The 26,558-nt window shown below is 44.6% G+C and overlaps 1 protein-coding gene across 1 annotated transcript in view; it reads left to right on the top strand.

Moving 5' to 3' along the window:
- SARS1 (seryl-tRNA synthetase 1) overlaps nt 1-18,342 on the top strand; it is a 102,071-nt gene extending 83,729 nt beyond the window's left edge. Inside the window, exons 10-11 of the mRNA XM_086923175.1 lie at nt 16,829-16,958; nt 17,600-18,342. Of these exons, the coding sequence (XP_086779301.1) occupies nt 16,829-16,958; nt 17,600-17,751 (282 nt within the window). The 3' untranslated portion in view covers nt 17,752-18,342. The remainder of the gene's footprint in view (nt 1-16,828; nt 16,959-17,599) is intronic.
- The last annotated feature ends 8,216 nt before the right edge of the window (nt 18,343-26,558 follow it).

Raw genomic sequence — 26,558 nt, 5'->3', positions numbered from 1 at the left:
AGAGATGGCAAGGCAGATGTTTCCCATGTGTACTTAGTTCCATGTTGGCTCTTAGAAATAAATCTAGGTATACTGATTAATTTGCAGGAGTAACATTGGTGGTGAACATGGGAAACATCAGTATACTATGCTTCCTTGTGTGTGTTATGAGGAAATGTTATGTTTGCTGGAGCTTTTAACTGTATACAGATATAAATAATGTTTTATGGAGTAGGTTCCTAATATGCTTCTACATTACAGCAAGTGTTGTGGAGTTCAATTTTTGTAGATGCCCAAGAGTTTTCCTCCTGTATCCAGTGTACAGTTGTTTTGTTGCTGTAGAGATGCCAGCTTCCTCCCAACATGCCCGTCATCTTATGGGATGAGCACAAAATTCTCTTGCCATATCTGTTCGTAGATGCTAATCCAAGAAACTGGCAACCTGGCATAAAATAACAACAAGATAGAAGCTTTTGGGGACTACATATCTATAGATATAGATATATATTGATAAAGATATGTATGTGTGTGTGTGTATATATATCAAGCTCGTGGGGATGTGTCCAAGGTATCAGCAGCACTCAACAGCAAGTTAGCTTTTCCCCAAGAGCTTTAATAGGTATGGGCATGCGCACATGGAGTTAATTATAAGCACCTGACTGATGCCGATGCGTTTCGTGAGTTCACTTCTTCCAGGGCGTTAGTAGTCAGGAAGCTGCATTGTGGGCATTTGAGTTCCTCATTCGGCATAATCACGTTCCCCAATGGGCTACTTCATAATTGTGCGTGTCGCCTTAGGAATACAAATTGTCCAATGTCAATCCTGGATGGATGCAGCTTTAATTCCGTGCTTCATGAAGGCTCCACATAAACCACCTCCATTAACGCGTGCCCTAAATCCATACTTGCTTTCCATATTCGGGCTTTGAAATATATCGAGCTCCGTGGCCCCACTCTCCGTGGGTGGTGCAAACTGAGCGGCAGGACAGCCGCTAAAATATCAAGCTCGTGGGGATGTGTCCAAGGTATCAGCAGCACTCGACATTTGTGAGTTCACTTCTTCCAGGGCGTTAGTAGTCAGGAAGCTGTATTGTGGGCATTTTAGTTCCTCATTCGGCATAATCACATTCCCTAATGGGCTACTTCATAATTAGGGAACGTGATTGTGCCGAATGAGGAACTCAAATGCCCTCAATGCAGCTTCCTGACTACTAACGCCCTTGAAGAAGTGAACTCACGAAACGTGTCTGCATTAGTCAGGTGCTTATAATTAACTCCATGTGCGCATGCCCATACCTATTAAAGCTCTTGGGGAAAAGCTAACTTGCTGTCGAGTGCTGCTGATACCTTGGACACATCCCCTCCAGCTTGATATATATATATATATATATATATATATATATATATATATATATATATATATATATATATATATATATATATATATATATATATATATATAATCTCCACAATCCTCACTCCTCCATGCAGTGAAAATATTCACTGCATCATAAGTGAAAGGTACTCTTTTTGATTATTTACTACCACACCACAGTGCAAACAAAATACGGACGGTATACGCGTTTCGGCTCCCAGCCTTCTACTGGACCATTGAGTCCCTTTGTCTGGAGCATTTTTTAAGTGCTCATGTGCAGTAACCCCTCATTGCTTTTCATTACAATACATCACTAGACTGCTAACCTACATTTTCGGTCAGTGGCAACTTTTGTATGCCATTTTGAAGTGTGCTTGTAAAGTACATACAATTCATTTCAATATTTTCCTTCTAGTGGCATTGAGAAGTTAGGATAAAGTGCAAGTGCATATATTTTCCAGAGAGAGCGATATATATATATTGTCCAACAAAGGCCGAAGCTTCACAAGATGCACTCGAGATGCAGTCGACAGTGCGCATGTCGTCCGGCATCACAGTTCAGCCCGCCCCAGCCATCCAAGTTTGTTGTAATGCCTGACATGTTTCTGTGGCCAACGTACCACTTCATCAGAGGCATTTCTCCCGTACGCATTGTAGCGCTCTTTATACTGTATGCTGATTAGTTGAAACCCCTCATAGGTTCAAATATGTACTTATTGCTTCATACAGCATGCTGGGATGTGTAGTCACATCGAAATTTCATTAAACACCTATAGTAGGTTCCAATGCATACAGAGTTCAGAGTCAATTAAAATCCTTAGTGGGATCTAGATGTGATGGGAGCAGGCACTTTTCATCAAGACGCACTGTGCTGGAAACCGGAGCAGGAAGGTTCCTCTCCCTCAGCCTCCCATTCCTTCGAGATGTGCATCCTGCACAGGACAGCACCTGTGTCATAATATTTTCCAACAAAGGCCAAAGCTTCTCAAGATGCACTCGAAAGTGTGTCTGCCCTCCGCATCACGGTTCAACCCGCCCCAGCCATCCAAGTTCGAACTTGGATGGCTGGGGCGGGCTGAACTGTGATGCCGGATGGCAGATGCACTGTTGAGTGCATCTTGAGAACAGATGCACTGTTGAGTGCATCTTGAGAAGCTTCGGCCTTTGTTGGAATATATATATATATATATATATATATATATATATATATATATATATATATATATATATATATATATATATATATATATATATATATATATATATATATATATATATATATATATATATATATATATATATATATATATATATATATATATATATAATATAGTAGTTATAGTCAGGACCATGGTTTCCATAGAAAAGCGTTTATGTTTTGCTAACAACTTTGTCGCCGCTAGACGAATCTCCACGAAATTTTCACAAAGCGTCCCCTTTTTGGTTCCGCTGCTGTGTTGACTGTTTCTGGGTGATCCGTCAAGCCGGGGCTGAGAAAAAAGGGGTCCCAAAACATGTTTTCCCCATGTGATGTCTATGGGGAGTTTTCAATTTTTAAACACGGCTACAGCCCGGAACAGAATTACAGCAAATTTAGCAGAAAGCTAGATGTTGGCCTAGAAAACTTGCTTTTTGTGATTTGGTGCAAATCTGTTTAGTAGTTCAGGGATAATTTAAGTTTAAAAAATATAGATGTCTGGCAGCCCAACAGCCTACTGAAACCCTACTGAAATTTGATTGCCTGCAAACACTTCAACCAGGACGTGTTGGCAGCCATCTTGAAAGTGTAAAAAAAATAAAGACAGAAAGGGGACAGGGTAGAAACACTGTGACCCCCTAGGCCTCTTGGGGGGGCCAAAAAAAGCATTTTATTTAGCCGCCCGGATCCGGCAGTGGAAACAAGAAAATGAAGTGCAGGCTCCAAAGCTTTGTTATTAATAAGTCCCCCGGGTGAGCCAGGTCCCTGGGGTATTGTTTTAATAAGGGAGGGTGGGCCTAACATTGCCCCAGGGACCACCACTTCCCCAGGGCTTTTTTTATCAAAGAATGCGGGGGAGAACCAGACGTCCTCAAGTCCCCCCCCTACTCCCCCCCCCCCAGCCGTCCGCCTCTCCAGAGTTTAATGAAAATAAGTGCGGGAGCCGGGAAGCCATCTCCCCGGGGCTTCATGTTAATATAATGCAGGGTGGCTCGCATGCAGCCTCCGCAGCAACGGGGGCTGCCACCTCCCTGGGGCTATAATGTGAAACAATGCGGGGGGCCCGTGTGGATCCTCAGCAGCCGGTGGGGGGGCCTCCACCTCCCCAGGGCTTTAATTTTCAAATGATGCGGGGGCCCGCACGGACTCACCGCAAATCGCCACCTCCACCTCCACGAGGCAAATGCAAATAAAGGAGAGTCCTGGATGGCCCTGGCTTGCATGTTAGCAGCTCCCTCTGGTCAAAAGCACTGGCGGCCTGCAGGACGCATGGAGCCGTCGGGGACTTCAGGCTCTCTGAAATAAAGAAAAAAAAACTGGCTATGCCCCTTCACCACCACTCTGCAAACCCACCTCCTGGTGCACTGAAGGTTGGGGGATTAAGTCCCCTTGGATGCGGAGGGTCCTTGGGGTCCAGGAACCCCTTCTATCACTTCCAGCAAGTCCCAGACAGCGGGATTGCTGAGAGGACTTGGTGGCCATGCCCCCTTTCTTCACCACTCCACAAACGTGCCTCCTGGTTGGGGAGCAAATTTTACTTTCCTCCTGAGGGCCTCCGGTCTAAAGTGGACTTTTTCTGCCAACCATTAGTGCTCCTGGAGGCGTGTTTGCAGAGTGGTGGAGAAAGGGGGTGTGGCCTCTGACAACTTCTCAGCAATCCTGCTGTGTGGAACTGACTGGAGGTTACAGGAGGTGTAGTTGCCCCCCCCCCCAAGGATGTCCTTGGGGGCCAACTACCCCTCTGTTACCTCCAGTCAGTCCTACAAATCGGAACTCCTGAGAGCTGGTCGAAGTCCCCGCTCCCTATCTCCACCACTCACCAGACGTGACTACTACTTAAAGAACCATGGAAATTCATTGAAGAATCAAAGGTTACAGGGATGTTTTAGTTCAGACTTTGCATTTAAAAAACCTTAGAAATTCATTGAAAAAAACTGAAGGTAACCGGGACGTTACAGTTAGGCTCAGGTTTTACTTGTACAAAACCAGTGAAATGCATTGCTCACGACATCACATATTACATCACTGATGACATGGTCAGTGACCTCATTGATGACTTCTCAAATGACATCATCCACAGAATCTGACGCTCCCACGCTCACCCCATATAACCTTTCATACACCCACTCCAACTTCCACACTACCATTTGCAAACCCATTAACACACCCATACCAGTACTTAGTCACTCACTGATTCATAGATCCACACACACACACACACACTTACTAATACAGCCATTGACATATCCACTTTCTTCCGTACAGCCACTCACACACTGAGTCAGTCACCCATAGAGCTACTCGCACATCTACTTACTCACCCGATCAATCACCCAGCCACTAACCCATGTACACACTCACTCATGCTGATACTAACATGTACTCACTCACCTATACAGTCACTGACACAAGCACACACCTATACAGACTCACTCACAGATAGTCACTCACATACACCATCACTCACCTATACTGTTTTTCACATACCCAGTTCACCCATATATCACTGACACATGCACTCACTCACTGACACAGCCATACACACTCACTCGCCCAAGCACTCACTAACCTATACAGCCACAGACTCACCCACTCACTCATCCATACAGGCAGACACACACCGCCTCACCCACCCACACAGGCACCCATAGAGGTACTCAGACAGCCAACCACTCACCATACAGCCACTTAGACACCAACTGACAGACAAATACAGACATTCACACAACCAGTCACCCACCCATACATTCACTGACACACCTAGCCACTAATTTATGCAGTCATGCAACCACTGAATCTCCAAACAGGCACTCCTACACCCACCAATGCACTAATACTCCTTGTTATATATATTTAACACACACAAACTTTTTTATAGCACTCAGTCACTGGATGATGTCATCAGGGATGTCATTCGAGATGCCCCCTGACCATGTCATGAGTGGTGTACTATGTGAGGCCATAAACAGTGTATTGGGGGGCATGGGTTGCAGTTTGCTCACTAACGTTAATAGCTGAATTTCACTAGTTTTGTACAAGTGAAACCTGAGCCTAACTATAACCTCCCTGGAACCTTTGGTTTTTTCCAGTGACTTTCTAAGGTTTTTTAAATTCCATTTCCCAACTAGAACTTTCCTGTAACCTTTGTGTTTTTTTTTGTGTGAATATTTATATACATTTATCCTTGAATATCTCATCTTAAACGCATACCACTTAGGCTCTACAGCCCTGCGGGGGTGTTGCATTTCGTCAGGCACGGTACCTGCTTTACAGTTTCCCTAGAAACACGCTGTATTGTAAATGTAAAGAATGCTCATTCAAGACTGCGATGTTCACCTTGTTTGTTCAAAATTCCACAGTTCAGCAAGGCGTTTCAGACATCCGACCTTTCTGATGCTCCATCTGTGAAATGAAAACATGGTCATCACATAGGTCAACAGATGTAACTCTGAATCGGCAACCCTGTAAATAGTGGGTGATGGTATGACTAAGATCTGTGACTTCATCTTTGAACCACTGCTTTAAATATTGATACCAAGAGAAAGCCTTGTCGGTACCAATAACCCAAAAGCATAATTCAATAACTTCAAATAAATAAGTCCCATAACCAGAATGAACATTACTGCACGCAGCATGCATTAAGTTTGAAGTATATGGAACAATCTATGTACATGTCAATAATTGGTTGCTCCAATATGTGCAAGGGTGTGACAGGAGTGCTCTGCAGAGTGACTTGGGGAAAAAGGAAAGTGACAGAGTAAAAATACAGAGAAAATCCAACACACTGTTGGCCGTCTGCCAATAATAGTATAATCAAATTTACCAGGGGCAAGAAGAAGAGTTCCTTAGAAGTCCCAGGAAGGAATATGCTTGTGTCCAGACCCCTTAAAGAGCATTGACGTTCCAACACTATGGATAGCTTGGTTGCTAAAAACCATCTACGAGGGCCTACATTAGGACTTAGGGGAGGGGGAGAAAGCAACCATAAATTGCCTGAGATCGCACCTTCCAATGGGGAATCACGGAGGTGGAAAGGACGGCAGGCCTGTTTGTCCTAACAATATCAGTGTTCACCCAGTTTGGTCGCACAGAACTCATATGAGCCCTTCAGGGAGATAGGACTGGAGAAATTAACCAATAAATCATAAATGAGTGCATCCTGTTGTTTCTGCCTGGAATGGGCTAATGCGGCCGAGGCTCGCAACTTCAAATAAGTCTGTGCGTTCGCCGGCCATTCATTGTAGTTTGAGACTTACCTTTAAATATCAGCTGGCTTTTGAAATACTGAAGCTTTGAGTATACATGAGACGAGCAATGTAAGAAAGGACAGTTAAAAAAAACAAAACAAAAACGTTTTTCAGCCAAAGACGTGTTTGCAGTGGAACTGTATGTGATTTTGAGCAGAAACCTACAACGCCTCTGCATCGACTTCATGCTTTATTTCAACGCCAGGTCTGGTCCGAACCAGCACGGGTTTTGAAAAAAGGTCTGTTTAAATTGTTCTCCATGTGCTAAAAGCTGTTCCTTTGATCGACAATAAGGAGAGTAGCCAGTCCTTGCCTCGGAACCGTGACACCAGGTTTACATCTTTCTTGAGAATTCTCCCAAAAAACATGCAAATCATGCAAAGTAGGAATCTGTGCTCAAATAGACCTTTATGTCTGTGCATCCCTCAAAGTTTTTGCCTTAAATGGGCTATTGAGACTGGATAATATGCAACAGTGGTGAAGAATGTGATTCTCAAGATACCCGATTTTGGACAAATCAGTTTAAGGAGCAGTGTAAACTTTTTTCTTTTTGTGAAGATAACCATCTACAAACACAAGTGCACTGGGTTGAAAGAATCTCTGTCATCAAGTGGGCACAAGAATGTCTGTCAGTATTGTATTCCTACTGTAGAATGCTTTTCGGTCAAAAACCAGGACCATCTACTTTCTCCACTGCTATAGACATCCTTTCACTTTGCTCCTTTTCCACCGATGCATATTCACCATAGGTCAACATGCTGGATGCTGGCACAAAGGTTCCTACCAGGAGCCTCTACCGCTCTGCGGACTGATTTATTCTTTTACCTGAATCGTTATACATTCTGCCTCTTATGTATCACTATCACACAGAATTGATGATGGAGGGTGCACTGCTATTTAATATGAAAAAGTAGAATGAAAATTTGGCTTGAGATTTTGGCGGGTAGGGTGCTCTCTCAGGTGGCGTCTCCGTCCTGGGGCGTCTGAAGTATACTAATGAGTAGTGTACGCATGAAACTGCGTATGCATCCCTGTGGCAAGAGGCACTCCAAGTGGGTTCGTAAAACAGAATCCAAAGTTAATCAAGAAAATAGTTTGTCTTTGTTTGCAAAAGTTTTTATTGCATGAGTTTTTTGTTCTTTTCTTCACGATATTGATAGCATATCAAAAGTTCAAAATAAAGTCATGATATTATCATTTGGTAGAACTCCGATGCATTTCGGGCAATGTGCCCTTTCTCAAGGAGCACTGAAAGAAGAAGAAATAAGCAACAGTAAGATAACAGAATAGACGGGTGGGAGAAGTCATAAGGGTTAGTCGACAAACAAAGTGCTCGTGATTTTTAAAAAAAATAGCTGGGCCAATGGTGCACGAAGAACAGTGAAGGGAAAAGGGGTTAGTGAGGTAGTGATGTGGGTAGTATTTAAAGAACTATATCGACTTGTGTGACGGGGTAACGATGGTGGGGGAAATTACTAACGACGTGGGTATGGAGAAGGCTATGGACAAAAGTAACAGAGGCTGGTAAATGTCGACAGGTGCTGTATGAATGCCTACAATGATCGAGAGGTATTGAAAGGAACTTACATCATGGTGAGGACGCCGGTATCTCAGGGTCGAGTCGAAATGAGCTCGGGTTCTAGGTGGGGTGGCGCGTGAGCATGGGAATTGAATGCTAGCTAGGCAGGGTGGTCGAAAGTGGACTAACACGGTGTGGAGGGAAGTGGTAGACCTAAAAGACGGTGAGATGAAATGGAGTTGGTGGCCATCTTGGGTGAGGAGTTAGAACACAGCTTTCCAAACTTTTCATGTTGGTGACACACCCTTTTGTGAAAACATTTTCAGGGACACGGTAACGCGAGGAAGCGCAGCGAGCGAGCCTAACCCACCTATGGTGGGTTCGGCCCCCAAATCCCACACACACACACACACACACACACACACACCCCACACACAACCCCCCACACACACACACCCCACACACACACAACCCCCCCCCACACACATCCCCACACACACCCCCCCACACACACATCCCACACACACATCCCACACACACCCATCCCACACACACCCATCCCACACACACACACCCCACACACCCAACACACACGCCACACACAGAGACTTGAGGGGCACTGTTAAAGGGTACTTGTGAGGTAATCAGTGGCGGAGGTGGCCTTTCCCTTCACCTGTCTCCCTCCATCTGTCTCCCTCCGACTGTCTCCCTCCCTCCCTCTCTCTCTGTCTCACTCCCTCTCTGTCTCACTCCCTCTCTGTCTCACTTCCTCTCCCTCTGACTGTCTCCCTCTGTCTCCCTCTGTCTCACTCTCTCTCTCTCCCTCCGTCTCCCTCTGTCTCACTCTCTCTGTTTCACTCTGTCTCCCTCCCGGTCTGCCTCCATCTGTCTCACTCTCTCTCGGTCTCCCTCCCCCTCTGTCTGTCTCCCTCTCTCTCAATCCCTCTCTGTCTCCCTCCCTCTCTGCCTCACTCCCTCTCCCTCTGACTGTCTCTCTCTGTCTCCCTCCATCTCACTCTCTCTCTCCCTCCGTCTCCCTCTGTCTCACTCTCTCTGTTTCACTTTGTCTCCCTTCCTGTCTGTCTCCCTCTGTCTCACTCCCTCCCTGTCTGTCTCCCTCTGTCTCACTCCCTCCCTGTCTGTCTCCCTCTTTGTTTCACTCCCTCTCTGTCTCACTCCCTTTCCCTCTGACTGTCTCCCTCTGTCTCCCTCTCTCTCTCTCCCTCTGTCTCCCTCTCTCTGTCTCCCTCCCTGTCTGTCTCCCTCTGTCTCACACTCTCTCTGTCTTCCTCCCTCTCTGTCTCACTCCCTCCCTCTCTGTCTCACTCCCTCTCTGTCTCACTCCCATTCCCTCTGACTGTCTCCCTCTGTCTCCCTCCGTCTCACTCTCTCTCTCCCTCCGTCTCCCTCTCTCACTCTCTGTCTCCCTCCGTCTCCCTCTGTCTCACTCTCTCTGTGTCCCTCCCTGTCTGTCTCCCACTGTATTACACTCTCTCTCTGTCTTCCTCCCTCTCTGTCTTCCTCCCTCTCTGTCTCACTCCCTCCCTCTGTCTCACTCCCTCCCTCTGTCTTCCTCCCTCTCTGTCTCCCTCCCTCTCTGTCTCACTCCCTTTCCCTCTGACTGTCTCCCTCTGTCTCACTCTCTGTCTCCCTCCCTGTCTGTCTCACACTCTCTCTCTGTCTCACTCCCTCTCTGTCTCACTCCCGCCCTCTCTGTCTCACGACCTCCCTCTCCCCCGACCAACATATTCTGTGGGTTCCATAAGGGTCTGTGACAAAGAGGAAAATATGTTGCTTTCATTCTTAAATCGTTTTAATATTTTCCTGTATTGGTGGTGCCCAGGTGCGCAGCGCCCCTCCCCACTCCCTCCCCCGCACTCCTCCATGCCCATGGCTCACACGGGCATTCTCCATTGAACTGAGTGGTTTTTGTTTTCAGGTTACAAGCTGTAGCGTGCAGAATGATGTAAATGTGAAAGCTTCTACATAGCTGCCAAGGTTTCAGATTGCTTATGTGTGACATGTTCAAAATGTCATTGTACTTATGAGTGACATTCAGCAACCATGAGTGACACTTTCTCGCAAGCAAAATCAAGTAATGAAGACAAAGGAAACATATATATGTCAGAAATTACATCCATTTGAGGACTGAGAAAGTCTTTAAGAACATCTTAAAACTGCTGCAAAACACCAGAAATGCAAGTGCATTAACTTGGCAGGAGGTCCTCGTTGTGATAAATGGATGCCAAATTGCCAGTTTAAGAAAAACAGCTTGCGAAGAGGTGCACCACAGCTGCAGACTCTAAACCCCAACTCTCCTCATCAGCTCTGTGTAAAAGAAACAGTGCTAGGTGCTTGGCTAGGAGGGGAAATCAAAAACACCTGGAACACCTCCCCCCCCCCCTCCACACACACAGGCTGCACATGTGCTGAGACGAGTAAAATATTGATGTTCTTGTCAGCAAATTAATCTGACCGGTGTACTCTGGGGAGAGGCTGGGGACCGGGTGTAGTAAGTGGAGAGAGACATATGATTTCTCTCCCCCATGCTGGTAAACGTCCTGCTCTAGTCTGTGCCTGCCGACGTCCGAACTAATGGGTAAGCCTGGGGCTATCAGTTTGCCGGGCACCGCCTGAGCTTCTCCTTGACCTCAAAATCAGCGCACGTTACAGTGACCAACCAGCTTAAGGGCCATTACCTTCAGATGCAGTGTTGTGCGGAGGCCAAGGGGAGGGGGAGGCGTGGAGTTGTTTAGTAAAATATATTTTGCAGGCTAAGGTGCAGTGCTGTTAGGACTGTGAACCTTCCGTCCTCCCAGAACCACTTTATCCATCTCTTAACCCACACGGGGAAATTGGGGAACTGAAAGCAGGTAAAAGCGGCAATGGGGCTAAACTGGCGGTGACTGCTGCATGTGCTGCCTTTTACCTCCTGCCTCCACATCGCAGCCGATCGCCTGCAAGGCAGTAGCCAGGCTCTTCAGGTCACGAGCCACTGACCCCCACGGGCGGCAATCATTTCGGTGTGCCACCCTAAGTTCAGGCTGCCCATTCTAATCAGGACACGAACATAGTGCATACTAGCGGACGCTGAACAAGAGGGTCAGTCACTGAATCTGTGACTGCCACCCTCCCAGGCTCGGCAAGATTCAATTTGCCTCGGGAAGAAGCCATAATTACAGGCATAGCGCTGGCGAGCCGGTTCGAGCAGCAGGCAACGCTGCGAGGCCAGCGCACGAGCCCCTTAAATCAGGAGCCTCCTGCCTTTTTCTCAAACTTCCCGCTCTGTCAGCAGGACCCTCCCCCGGAGTGTGTGGCAGCCGGGGACCGCTCACAGCCGCACCCGACCACTTCACAGGTCGTTAAAGACCTTGTGCATGTTAATGGGGCTTTGTTGTTGCTTCGCCCCTTCTAAGAGCCCCTGCAGCTCGACTGCCGATGCGACACACCTGCATATGGGTCGCGACACAGTAATGTGTCGCGACACATAGTTTGGAAAGCTGTGAGTTAGAAGAAAAGAGGCGTCCAGTGGCGGTTGAAAAGTAAAATATAAATGGAAGCGTAAAGAGCAAGGCATGAAAGTACAAGTGAAACACCTTAACTATAAATAACAGCTAAATTCAGTACGATCATTAAGTCCATGTGGCTTCAATGTTTGTAAACGATAAATCTATTCTAATTCCCGTTTTAGAAGGAATTTGCGATTGTCAATTCCCTCTTTTGTCATCACAGTTTCCAGGACAATGAATTGTAATTGAGCAATCGTATGATGGAATTCAAGAAAATGGGTTGCAACGTTGGATTTGTCGTTCTTAGTCCTGATGTTGGATTTGTGCTCATTAATGTGCACTTTGATCCTTCTCTCAGTTTTACCTACGTATAGCTTACCGCAGGGGCATTTGATAGCATAGATTAAATTCATAGAGTCGCAAGTGGCGTCACGTTGAGTTTGATTGTATGACCTTTCATGGGGTGTCTGATGTTGTTTCCTTTAATTATGCATCCAGGATGTGAACACATACATGAAACTAGATAACAACCCAACACGAGGATTCCAGACCATCTTGAAAACCATAGTACTGAAAGCACATGAAACTGGCATTATACCACAGCTACTTCCAACAAGACAACTGCTGGTATCTTCAACTATCCGGAATGTCGATGGGAAACAGTGCGACTCCCACGTACGCAAACACCTATATGCAAAATTTTGAAAACACTTACATCTATGGCAATAAGGACTTCTATGACAAAATCAAGATGTACGTTGGGTACATAGACGACCTTTTTTTCATGTGGACGGACACCAAAGACTCTTACCAACGCATTAACTGAATTAAACACCAAAAACGAGAGAATCAAACTCACCTGGCATATGAATGAAACAGACCTCCCCTTTCTGGATGTCAACATCAAAATCGCTGAACAAGGGCTCATCACGGACCTTTACCGTAAACCTACAGATCGTAATAACACCCTACATTACACGAGTTTCCACCAGGAATCACTTAAACATCTACCATATTCACAAATGCTACGCGTGAAACGCATCGTATCTGAGGAAACCACGCTTCAACTAAGAATCAAAGAAATGCATGATCGCTTCAAACAAAGAGGTTACCCTGAAAACCATCCTTGAGGATGCCATTACATGAGTCGCAGCCATCAACAGACAAGAAACTTTTACTAAAAGTAGCAAACAGACAGATCAGATGGTGTTGGTATCTAAATACTCTACGGCTAGCGCTACTTTAAAAAAAATCATCCTCAAACATTTGCCCATTTTACAAATGGAACCTGATTTCAGAGACATCTGTAAGACACAACCTCTGTTTGCCTACACTCGTAGCAACAATATTAAAGAAATACTGACAAAAAAATCTGTCATCGTCCAAGAAAACAAAGGAACTCGGCCATGCATGAACTGTAACAATTGTAATTGCATAATTAAAGGAAACAACATCAGACACCCCATGAAAGGTCATACAATCAAACTCAACGTGAACGCCACTTGCGACTCTATGAATTTAATCTATGCCATCAAATGCCCCTGCGGTAAACTATACGTAGGTAAAACTGAGAGAAAGATCAAAGTGCGCATTAATGAGCACAAATCCAACATCAGGACTAAGAACTACAAATCCAACGTTGCAACCCATTTTCTTGAATTCCATCATACGATTGCTCAATTACAATTCATTGTCCTGGAAACTGATGACAAAAGAGGTAATTGATTTTTGCAAATTCCTTCTAAAACGGGAATTCGAATGGATTTATCGTTTACAAACATTGAAGCCACATGGACTTAATGATTGTACTGAATTTAGCTGTTATTTATAGTTAAGATGTTTCACTTGTACTTTCATGCCTTGCTCTTTACGCTTCCATTTATATTTTACTTTTCAACCTCCACTGGACGCCTCTTTTCTTCTAACTCCTCACCCAAGATGGCCACCAACTCCATTTCATCTTACCGGCTTTTATGTCTACCACTTCCCTCCACACTGTATTAGTCCACTTTCGATCACCCTGCCTATCTAGCATTTAACTACCGTGCTCACGAGCCACCCCACCTGGAACCCGAGCTCATTTCGACTCGACCCTGAGATACCGGCGTCCTCGCCATGATGTAGGTTCCTTTCAATACCTCTCGATCATTGTAGGCATTCATACAGCACCTGTCGACATTTACCAGCCTCTGGTACTTTTGTCCATAGCCTTCTCCATACCCACGTCGTTAATAATTTCCCCCACCATCATTACCCCGTCACACAAGTCGATATAGTTCTTTAAATACCACCCACATCACTACCTCACTAACCCCTTTTCCCTTCACTGTTCTTTGTGCACCATTGGCCCAGCTATTTTAAAAAAAAATCATGAGCACTTTGTTTGTCGACTAACCCTTATGACTTCTCCCACCCGTCTATTCTGTTATCTTACTGTTGCTTATTCCTTCTTCTTTCAGTACTCCTTGAGAAAGGGCTCATTGCCCGAAATGCATCGGAGTTCTACCAAATGATAATATCATGACTTTATTTTGAACTTTCGATATGCTATCAATATCGTGAAGAAAAGAACAAAAAACTCATGCAATAAAAACTTTTGCAAACAAAGACAAACTATTTTCTTGATTAACTTTGGATTCTGTTTTACGAACCCACTTGGAGTGCCTCTTGACACAGGGATGCATACGCAGTTTCATGCGTACACTACTCATTAGTCACTATCACACAGCACAGAGTTCCACAAGGTAGTGATGTACAGTGCTTTTTACAAGTACCTCAAATAGAATGAAGTAAACAAAAAAACTGGACGTATTGGCTGTTGGCAGTGATTTGTTTTAACCTAAATGGACACCGACATGAGAAATGCTCCCCCGCACCTGGAATTCCGAAAGAGGCTGAAGGTAAACCTCCTCAGGGAGTCATTAGCCCAAACTCACTTGTAACCACTGTTTCATTATTTGGGCCCGAGACAATGTTCAACACTCTGTTGGTTCCTAGCACATTTATATCTTTGCAGGTAACTGTATTAATGTGCATACATACAAGTATCCTGCTTGGAAAGCAATTAAACTCTGGAATTGTCAAAGTGCCTTGTGCAACCTTTTCTCAAAAACAAGTGATTCATATCTTCCTCTAACTGAGATACGCACGGCAAAGCATATTACATATGCATCTTGGCTATGCCAGTACCTTGGTTTAGCCCAGAAGAGTACAGATGCCCTTGCCTTTGAGAGGGTCATTTGAACTCATTCATGCATTCCTGAATAGACTGATTACAAAAACCCTAACTACATTGAGAGATTGCATTTCAAATCCCCAATTACCATCGGCTGTCCATAGCCTTCTTGTAAGAGATAGGATTGTTTTTAGTCATCTGACACATTTGGCAGTAAAGAAGAGGATTGCTTAGTCAGGTCTTTGTAGTACCTCATAGTTCCCTCTTTTTATTATTGTTTAGTCTATATTATTTAATTTAGATCTTATGTACTTAGACAAAAAGCGCCATCTTCCTTCAATCGCACACATGCCCGCACTGTTATTTAGAGCAGTTAGACTGTTTCAGTTAAAATGGTATTAATATAATGTCACTAGATACAAATCCACAAGGGAAAACGGGTCCTAGGGACAATTTAGCGACCAACTGACAGATTTAATCCCCAATACAACAAATTACAAACCGTAATCGAAGAAAAAGAAAAAAGGCGCAACAACTGGTTCATTACCACACATTTGTTTAATTCTATCTTTTCCTGCCGAGATTTCAGTGACTTGTACGAAATCCTAACTACATGATTTCCCTCTGTGATCAAGAGGTGCTGTGGTAGGAAGGATATCCAAATGATGACACTGGCCACTCTTGGCAGTTGATGGAAATCCGACTACTTCGTAATGGTCGCTTTCTCATATGTCATTCTTACTTAATGAGCAAGCTGTATTTTTGGGCGGTACACATTAGTTGTGTGGTAATGAACAGTTGTTGCGCCTTTTTTCTTTTTCTTTGAACACCAGATTCTGTTTGTAATTTATTAATAAAATGTCCACAAATGTTTATCTATTAAAATGTTTGTCTGGGCATGTATGATACTTGCAATAGTTGTAGTAGGAAGTTGTCCAAGTTAGTGGTGTCTCATCATTTAGCCAAGCTTTTTTCTTCAAAGATGGTCCTGAAAGGCTCTAGTTACTCCCACCCCCGCAATATTCTGATGTTTTGGTTTTTCTTGTGCCTCTTGAATCCAAATAATGCTTCTGGACACTTAGTACAATTTCAGTTTTTTATTTCAGTTCAGTTGTTTGCCAGATGCATATTTCACATCGCCTATTTGGATGAGAAGCTGGACTTTGTGTAGCCTTATGTAGACAAGTGGGGGCGATCACAATCTAAGAGTTGTTTGCCCCCTACAGAAAGTGTCTTTGATTTTGCAACAGTGCTGCCCAGTTTAAGACTAATCGTTAACAGCATGGTTGTTCCAGAGAATGCTTGGTGGCCATAGATTTGGAAACTCTTCTTACTGACTTTAGAATTTGGACTTGAGATGTGAAATTGTGGGACCTCTGATACTTGCCTTCTTAGTGTTCATGTACTTCGTTTCTGATCCTATTAAAGTGCTTAATGGGTTCTGCTGACTGGGAATTCACGTTATTTTATAGCTCTGCACTATGGCAGTTACTGGTTTTAGAAATCCTTGTTTAACTTTACAAAACCTCCCTTCCTGCCTCATTGAGATATTGATATTTATTTTCTTTCCTAGCCTTTCTGCTGGTCGATATGATAATTTCATTTTACAGCTGTTGATCCTCTTGACACCAGACTGTAGTGTGGATGTATGCAGTAGTCTGATGTATGTTGTCACCACTTCAGCTTACAAGACACTTTAGTCGGTAGAATCTTATGTGTTGGAGCTACATAGTCCTTGTTCAGCTTTGCAGTGCCATTCAAAGTTCTATATCTAATGTAAAACCTAACACCCAATCCTGCCAGACCCTAATTTTAATCTTCTTCAGGTGGACTTTGTGCATATGTTGAATGCCACAATGTGTGCCACAACCCGAGCAATTTGTGCGATCCTGGAGAACTACCAGACGGACGATGGCATTGTGATTCCAGAGAAGCTGCGGGACTTCATGCCACCAGGTGAGCAACCTATCCGCTGTGTCATTTAAAGTCATGTGTACCATGACATTTCAAGATTGTGGAAACAGGTGGTGGAGAGACGAAATGGGGGTGTCTTATCGGATACTCAGACTTTCAGCCTATTTCAATTGTGCCTTTTGGGTTTCCTTTGTAATAGTTAAACTTAACATTCTACTGGAAGGTCCCCCTTTGACTGCCCTATACACTTTCTGGTCAGATTTGCTTTTCATTGTTTGTACACTCCTTGTTATGTAAATCTTAAAGAACCTTACTAATGCAATGTCCTTTTTTGTGTCCTTCACCAGTCACTGTTGAGCTGTGGCTGTCTCAAAACTGGACCTTCACTGTAGATTGACACAATCTCACTTTACAGAGAATTTAAATACATGATTGTTACCACTAATCCTTATTGTTGGTGGTACAGTTGGCTTTCAGGAAGGCATCACAGCACTTTTCAGTAGCCCAGAGATGGCATTCCTGGTGGTTCCAAGGTTTCTCACCCATACCAAAATCCCGATTAGATTTATGGAAATGTGTGGAGTCCCTGCAGTTGCTCCCCATTTCCCTCTCTAGTCTGTACAGTTTCTGTTTCTGCTTCATCAATTTTAAGACTGCTTAACTGTTGTATTCTTTTTCCCTAGGAATGAAAGAGTTACTTAAATTTGTGAAACCTGCTCCAATTGATCAAGAGAATTTGAAAAAACAAAAGAAGCAACAAGAAGGAAGCAGAAAGAAATCTACTGCTGCAGTGTTGGAAGATCAAATGCAGCACATGGAAGTGAATGATGCCTAAATGTAACCGCTATAGGATGCTGCTGCTTCTCTGCCGTCCCTCACCTCTTAAGTTATTATGACCGTTGATCTGCCCTGGAGGCCCATGCTTCCATATGTGGAAACTGGAGCGCCACATCCCACAAGCTATTATTTCCTCTCTTTGACCAGTGATTTGCACCACGCCTGGCATGCCTTCAGTGAGAGCAAGGACTGGGGATTGTGGACTCTGTCCTTACAGTTGACCCCATCTCAGATTATGGAGCAGTAATATGACATTTTATTGACTGTTCGGGCCACTGTCGCTCACTATGCGTCGTTTCTGGTCATTTATGCTTACCCGTTCCACTCCCACCCTAATCCTGCTTCGGTTTCAGAAGTAAAAAGAAAATGCCATCCTGTACCATACACTGGGAAGAGTGAGGTCCTCACAATGTTTTATAAAGCTGCTCCCAGCTATGTTGGTTAACCTGGCTAAAGGGGAAAGAAGTTGTGTAAAATTTGATTTTATATAAATCTTGTATCACAAACCATTAATCTAGACATGAGCCTACAACTTTTATTATTGGTGACTGAGACCACTATTCAATAAAGCAACATTGTAATGTCAAAACATAGTGCACATTTTGTCCATTTTGTGTACTTTTATGCCGTGGAAGTACCCTTATTGGTCCAAAAATATTACATGGGTTTCCATATTGAATATTGTATTTGTTTTGTGATATTTAGTAAGCATTTGCCATTAAAATTCATAGAAATGTCAAACAGAAACACGATCAAGAAAGAAAATATCCATTCCACTATCATCCGATTGGCAGTGGTTTAAAACTTGCCCATTTTCTTATGTAGCTTCGAAAATCAGTAATGGCATACTGAACATGCTGAAATTCTGCTGCCGGGAAAAATTTAGCTTCACCTACAAAAATAGAATTTCTTTCAATGCACACCTTTATTTGCATAAAGTTTTAAAATAGAATCTTACAGGAGTGACTTTTGTTAGCAGATCTATTCTCTAACTGCGTGCACAAGGGTCTTTTATCACAATTCTTTGGAAATTCTGTATAACCTACAATTCATAAACCGTACACGTCAAAATACCACAAATGGTGCCGTTTATCTTGAGAAAGACTTTAGATGTGTTGGGATACATACAGTTTACACACATTTTTTGTGGGGTTGAAGCAGATAATCTCCTGTGTGCTACCCATCTGCATGTGCATGGTTTTTTCATGTATTTAATTAGGAGAAACATGCTTGGAATCTTTGCCACCCTTAAAAGATATGCTTCTTTAGTACACAACTATCCAGTAGTTCAATTTCAACCCCTCTGTGCAGTGACTAGTAAAATGAGCAACACAAATTTGTAAAATCGATCATTTTTGTCTTAATAATATTAATAGAAATGTTCCAGATCTTCAAAAATGTTTGGGCAATCGTTTTTTAGGTCTCACTGAACCAATGCGCTTGCGCATTGCTTCGGCAAGACTTATGTAGGGGCTCCAGGAAAGGCTGCCAAGAGGGCTTTGGAATGCGGATTATGGTCAGTGCATTTGCCCCGGGCGCGCGCTCTCCATTTGCTCCCCCGCTCTCTCCCATCAGACTTGAAAGGAAGCCGCTCGCAAACCACCATTTGTCTGTGCCTCGGCATCAGACTTCAAAAGGAATGCGAGCTTGTTTCAGTTTGCTGCCTTGCTTGCGCTACTCTTTCCCTTTTTTTACCAGTTTCTTCCTTTCTCCACCTGCCCCGCAGCCCTTTCTCTCTTTGCCTCGCAGCGTCTTTTTTGTGTGCTTCTGACGCCCGTTCAAATTAAACTCTCCTTGCAAATGTTTTCAGTTCCACGCCATCTGCGTATCTCAACTCTCCCATTGTCACGATGTCTGCATTTCTTTTCCTCTCGCTTGCCTCCTCCCCCATTTCACCCATTTCCAGTCTTGGCTTCTCTCTTGTGCCCTCCATCTATCTACCCTCTCCCTTCCTCCTCTTCCCTATCTACTTCCTCCCCGCTCCTTCCCCCACCTGTCTAAACTCTTTCTTCCATAGCTGCCTAGATTCCAGTTTGCTTATGTGTGACTTTTCTGTGTTTGAAATGTACTTATATGTGAAATGTCATTTCCGAATGGGCGCCACTGAGAGTTACAGTTTATCGCAAGTCCAGCTTTGCCTTTGTTGCCAGTTTCAGAATAACCTGGGCGACCTAGAAACAGTGGAGTGATTAGGAATGTAGCTGGGTAATTTTTTTTCCCCGGTGTAAACGAATAACATGTTGGATGCTGCATGCTTCCAAGGATAACTTATGAAAATATAAGAAAATAGACAAAGAACGGGCTGACTACAGTGCCATTTTACTAGGGCACAGCTGTCTGTATCAAGCACTGGTGTCAGCAGTTGCTGACTTCTGCCATAATGTTTGCTACCTTGCTTGCGCTCCTCTTTCCCTGTTTTACACGTTTCTTCTTTTCTCTATCTGCCCCGTGGCCCTTTCTCTCTTTGCCTCCCAGCGTCTTTTTTTTTTGTGCTTCTGACGCCCGTTCAAATTAAACTCTCCTTGCAAATATTTTCAGATCCACACCATCTGCGTATCTCAACTCTGCCATTGTCACGTTGTCTGCATTTCTTTTACTCTCGCTTGCCTCCTCGCCCATTTCACACATTTCCAGTCTCGGCTTCTCTCTTGTGCCTTCCATCTATCTACCCTCTCCCTTCCTCCTCTTCCCTATCGTCTTCCTCCCCCCACCTGTCTAAACTCTTTCTTCCATAGCTGCCTAGATTCCAGTTTGCTTATGTGTGACTTATGTGCAGCTGCACACTTTATTTCCGCTTTAAAAGCAGTTTTTTATGTGCACAAAAAGACACTTTTCAAGATGATGCTACAGATGCATTTCACATGTATTTCAAATATGAGCGGGGGAAAAAGACAGAACAGTAAAATACACCATTTATAACACCCGTCAGCCACGTTCTAAGATATTACTACATCAGTTTTGCCTAATAATGTACAACTATTCAGACTTACTATTTACAAAATGTAGCTTTTAATCTACTTTGTCACAAATGTTACTTTATTAGCGTTGGACTGCCATTGCATGTTGCATTTTTTTATTCTCGCTACGCCCCTCTCTCTACACCCCTCTCTCTACACCCCTCTCTCTCTACACCCCTCTCTCTCTACACCCCCCTCTCTCTACACCCCTCTCTCTCTACACCCCTCTCTCTCTACACCCCTCTCTCTCTACACCCCTCTCTCTCTACACCCCTCTCTCTCTACACCCCCCTCTCTCTACACCCACCTCTCTACACCCCCCTCTCTACACCCCTCTCTCTACACCCCTCTCTACACCCCTCTGGTTACACCCCTCTCGCTACACCCCTCTCGCTACACCCCTCTCTACACCCCCTTCTCTACACCCCTCTCTCTACACCCCTCTCTCGATACGTCCCTCTCTCTATGCCCCCCTCTCTCTACCCCCTCTCTCTACCCCCTCTCTCTACCCCATCTCTCTACCCCCTCTCTCTACCCCCTCTCTCTACCCCCTCTCTCTACCCCCCTCTCTCTACCCCACTCTCTCTACCCCACTCTCTCTACCCCACTCTCTCTACCCCCTCTCTCTACACCCCTCTCTACGCCCCTCTCTCTACGCCCCTCTCTCTACGCCCCTCTCTCTACGCCCCTCTCTCTACGCCCCTCTCTCTACCCCCCTCTCTCTATCGCCCTCTCTCTATCGCCCTCTCTCTATCGCCCTCTCTCTATCGCCCTCTCTCTATCGCCCTCACTCTATCGCCCTCACTCTATCGCCCTCACTCTATCGCCCTCACTCTATCGCCCTCACTCTATCGCCCTCACTCTATCGCCCTCACTCTATCGCCCTCACTCTATCGCCCTCACTCTATCGCCCTCACTCTATCGCCCTCACTCTATCGCCCTCACTCTATCGCCCTCACTCTATCGCCCTCACTCTATCGCCCTCACTGTATCGCCCTCACTGTATCGCCCTCACTGTATCGCCCTCACTGTATCGCCCTCACTGTATCGCCCTCACTGTATCGCCCTCACTGTATCGCCCTCACTGTATCGCCCTCACTCTATCGCCCTCACTCTATCGCCCTCACTCTATCGCCCTCACTCTATCGCCCTCACTCTATCGCCCTCACTGTATCGCCCTCACTGTATCGCCCTCACTCTATCGCCCTCACTGTATCGCCCTCACTGTATCGCCCTCACTGTATCGCCCTCACTGTATCGCCCTCACTGTATCGCCCTCACTGTATCGCCCTCACTGTATCGCCCTCACTGTATCGCCCTCACTGTATCGCCCTCACTGTATCGCCCTCACTGTATCGCCCTCACTGTATCGCCCTCACTGTATCGCCCTCACTCTATCGCCCTCACTCTATCGCCCTCACTCTATCGCCCTCACTCTATCGCCCTCACTCTATCGCCCTCACTCTATCGCCCTCACTCTATCGCCCTCACTCTATCGCCCTCACTCTATCGCCCTCACTCTATCGCCCTCACTCTATCGCCCTCACTCTATCGCCCTCACTCTATCGCCCTCACTCTATCGCCCTCACTCTATCGCCCTCACTCTATCGCCCTCACTCTATCGCCCTCACTCTATCGCCCTCACTCTATCTATCGCCCTCACTCTATCTATCGCCCTCACTCTATCTATCGCCCTCACTCTATCTATCGCCCTCACTCTATCTATCGCCCTCACTCTATCTGTCTATCTATCGCCCCACCACAGCATCACCACAACATCACTCAGGGGCACCACAGCATCACTCAGGGGCACCACAACATCACTCAGGGGCACCACAACATCACTCAGGGGCACCACAGCATCAATCTGCAACCATTCAACAACAACTGGTTCAAATACGTTCTCTCAATGTTTCAAACTTTATTACAAATGTCACAAAAAGATGTTAATATTACACTTCTGTTCTTAAGATTTTCCTCACAGTAAAATACACTGAACATAATCTTCACAAAAGTTAATTACAAAAGCTTAAGCTATTGCCATTATACATTAAAATAACTTTTATTTAAGTGTTAATTATTTTTTTTTAAAAACCTTTATTTGTAATATCAATACATCTAAGTCACGTAAATACAAAACATGTTGCATTACAAATGCTGTAGGTGTCATATTTTCAAAATTTTAACGTATTGACATTGTAAATGACAAAGCTATTAATTTCACTATTTTCAAACCCAACACATAAATAAAAAATGTGTCATTTACAAGACCAATAGCTCAAACTTTCCTAATGCGAGACCTACTGCATTGCAAATGCTTGGTTTTTTTTTTTTTAGTGCTACTGCCTCCAAACGAGGATCAACAAATTGTGGAGAAGATAAAATAGAGGCTGGGATACCAAGCAGCACTGGGAGAGCCAATTGGTCAGGGCTTTGGCACCTATTGGCTTGGCCAATTATTTTCTTCTTTTTTTGTAGCAATGCTTAACAGCATCTCTACTGGGCTGCAGGCAGCACAGTGGGCCCGGACTGCGAAAGGCAGACTGGCGCGAGAGGTACCCACGTGGGGTAAGGGGAAAGAAGCACAAAGGTGAGAATGCAACACCGGGGGTAAGCACACGAGTATAAAACAGAGGGGATGGGGAGAAGCACACTGATGAGAGAGCGCACCATGTATGAGAAGCACACTAGGGAGACCGCTTCAAAACACATACTCGCTCATTTAGTGCTTAAGGCAAAAGAAAAAAGTTGTTTCCTTAAACAAGTGAGCAGTGAAAGAACACGAGTAAATTGGCAATGCTCCGGAGGAAAGACAGACTCAAGATGGACAAGGCAAGCCCCTGACTTAGAGCAGGCAAGTGAATTACATCATCATAATTATTATAATAGAAAAGCAATGGGCGGGATGCTAGTCCCTCTTTGTTCTTGAGAAGCCCATGAAATGATGATAGATATTTTTTTGTAAAGCGCATGGCTACCAAAGACCTCCCAGCACTACAAGACATACTTAAACTGGAAAATAGTGAAAAGATCAAGAAAACAAACGTTTTGAGAAATTTTCAGAAGCGAAGATGATTGGCCTTAAGACGAATTCAATCTGATAGCTGATTCCAACTCTCAGCAGAAAAGAGACAACCCCCACTTTGGACTCGATTAAATCTGGGGACAATGGCAAGATGTTTAGACTCTGAGCGAAGGGGTCTTCTAGGGGCATACAAAGAGATTAGCTGCCAGTGATTTATGGGCAATACACAAGGCCTTGAATTGAATTCTTTTATCAGCTGGTAGCCAGTGCAGTGCCCTGATGTGCGGCTTAGCAGATTCTCTGTTGTGGGCTTGCATTAGAAGTCGTGCCGCACAATTTCGGACCGTTTGGAGTTTTTTTTATAGTCCGACAGGAGGAGCCTAGGTAAAGCACATTGGCGTAGTCAAGCCTTGATAAAGTCAAGGCTTGAACCAGCAGTTATCTGGCATTAAAAGGCAGGAGGGGTGGGATCCTCCTAATCATTTTGAGAATGCTTTAACATGAGTCAGCAACCCTGGACGCCTGAGTCTTAAAACTCAGATTGTGATCCAACTAGACTCCCAGGCTTTTTACTTGGTCTTTGGGAGCAGGCATATCTCCCATGCATTTCGGCCAGAGGGAACCGATCTCCAAGCTGAGATGTCCTTTGCATCCAGATAGTTGTGCAGCCTGGAAGGCTCGACCTTAAAAGAACAATCAGGGGAGTCCTTAGGTAAGAGGGCATAAAGATGGAGTGGTCTGACGAGAGGACAAGGGGCGGATAAGTGAGCCAGCAGTAAAGCACATTGAAGGGCTGAGGAACAGAATTTCTCACCCATGTGACATTGGTGCTTTAAAGATAAGAGAATCTGATGAACAAGTAAAGATGACTTTCTGTGATCGAACTGACAATGAGTGAAAATGAGGTGGAGTCATGTGGTATGTGCTAGTCCGTTACATGGGACCTTAACTCCCAAGAGAAGGAGGGAGCCTTGAGTGAATCATTGCCATTTGCACTCTCTGCACCCATTTTAAATACCATATGTAATCTTTGTGTCTGCCTTCATAGTTTTTAGTCGAAAAAAGGAGACAAGGGAGACCCTACTCACGAGGAAGCAGGGTAAGTATTGTATTAACAGAAACAGTGGTTCCTGTGGAGCAATGTGACTAATAATACTAGAATGCGCAATCGCAGTATAAGTTTAAGGGTTAGGGTGATATTTAAAGGAGAAAAACCATACACAACTAATTTTTTAGTATGAACTTAGTTGTTTATGGAAATATAAATGTAATTTCTCAAAAACCAGTGCAATGTGTCCCCAGTGAACATGGAACCTAAAAAGTATTGACTTATTTGTGACATATAAATTTGGTTTCCAACATTTATACAAGTCGACCATCACAGGTAATGCATAGTATATACAATGTCCTTATATAATAATAGGCGCTGATGGATGGTTTGGTCCGTTTTTGTGGACAGCGTTTCAACCCCAATAAGAATGAGGGGTCTGAGTGACTGTCTTTCTGTGTTCGAGGGGGATCCATTTGAAGGTCTTACATAGCAATTGATCTGGAGGTCCATTTTGAGCTCTGAGTCCAGGATGATTCCCAGGTTGCGTGCGTGGTCCTTGGGGGTGGGCGGGCGGGCTTCCGAGGGCGGGGGTGATGCAGGCCAGTTTGAGTTGGATTCTGGCTTTATAAGGCAGCCAAATCGGCGCTTTTAGGTGCGGCGTAATGTGATCGAATTTTCTTGTGCCAATTAGGAGTCTTGCAGCTGCGTTGAGACAGGCTTTTAGGGGAGCTGTTGATATCTTTGGTAGGCCAGATAAGGTTGAGCATCCATGCTCGATCCTAGAGATAACTAAGGCCTGGACTGCCATGGTTTGGTCCGAAGGGTCTAGGAACAGTTTTAGATTTCTCAGATAGCTGAGGTGAAACCCGGCATTTTTGGCCAGAGTGTTTATGTGGGCTCGCATGTTTAGGTTTTTGTCCAGTGAGATTCCTAGTGATTTGGCTGAGTCCACTAAGGTTGGGGTGCAGTTCAGCACGGTGATCGAGTTGGTCTATTCAAGAATGTCAGGGGAGCTTTGTGGGGGTAGATTAACAAGAATTTGTTTTTTTTGCGCATTAAGTTTGAGCTGGTGTAGGCAAGCCAGTGAACCGTCTGTTTCAGAGCATCATTCATTATTTTCACCTCCTCAAGACAAGAGATTATGATGTAGATCTGAGTGTCGTCTGTGTACATATGAAAGGAGATGTTGGCGATACAAAGAATTTTAGCTAATGGTTCGAGATAGAGGTTAAAGAGAGTTGTGGAGAGAGTTGACACTTGGGGGACACCAATTGTAATCGGGGAAGGGAAGGATAGATTATGATTAAGAATCTCTGGTAGCGGTTCTGTAAGAAGGATTTGAACCAATCGAGAACGGTTCCCCCTAAACCCATCTTGCATTCCAGATGTTCTAGAAGTTTTTCATGGTTGACTGTGTCGCACGCCGATTAAAGATCCAACAGAATTAAGAGACAAGTTTTGCATTGGTCTAGGGCTTGAAAGGCACCATCTACTATGTGACGAATAGTGGTTTCCGTTCTGTGGCCAGGTCTGAAACCAGATTGGCATTCATCTAGCAAGTGAAGGAGGCGATGTGAAGGCTAAGTTGTTGCTGCAGGCATTTCTCAAGAAGTTTTGCGAGTAGAGGAATGTTGAATATTCTGGAACATGTGCTTTGTCTATTACCTGCCACTTTATTTTGTCTGCTGGATGGTTGATTTCAGCAAAATATGTTACCAAGGGGGCATTGGGTACTGAGCATTTATTTTGGCTATGGTGTTGTCGAATTTGTG

The sequence above is a fragment of the Lissotriton vulgaris genome, chromosome 5 (assembly GCF_964263255.1).
Source record: "Lissotriton vulgaris chromosome 5, aLisVul1.2, whole genome shotgun sequence".
NCBI classification, from domain to species: domain Eukaryota; kingdom Metazoa; phylum Chordata; class Amphibia; order Caudata; family Salamandridae; genus Lissotriton; species Lissotriton vulgaris.
This window is presented reverse-complemented; position numbering and strand designations above follow the sequence as displayed.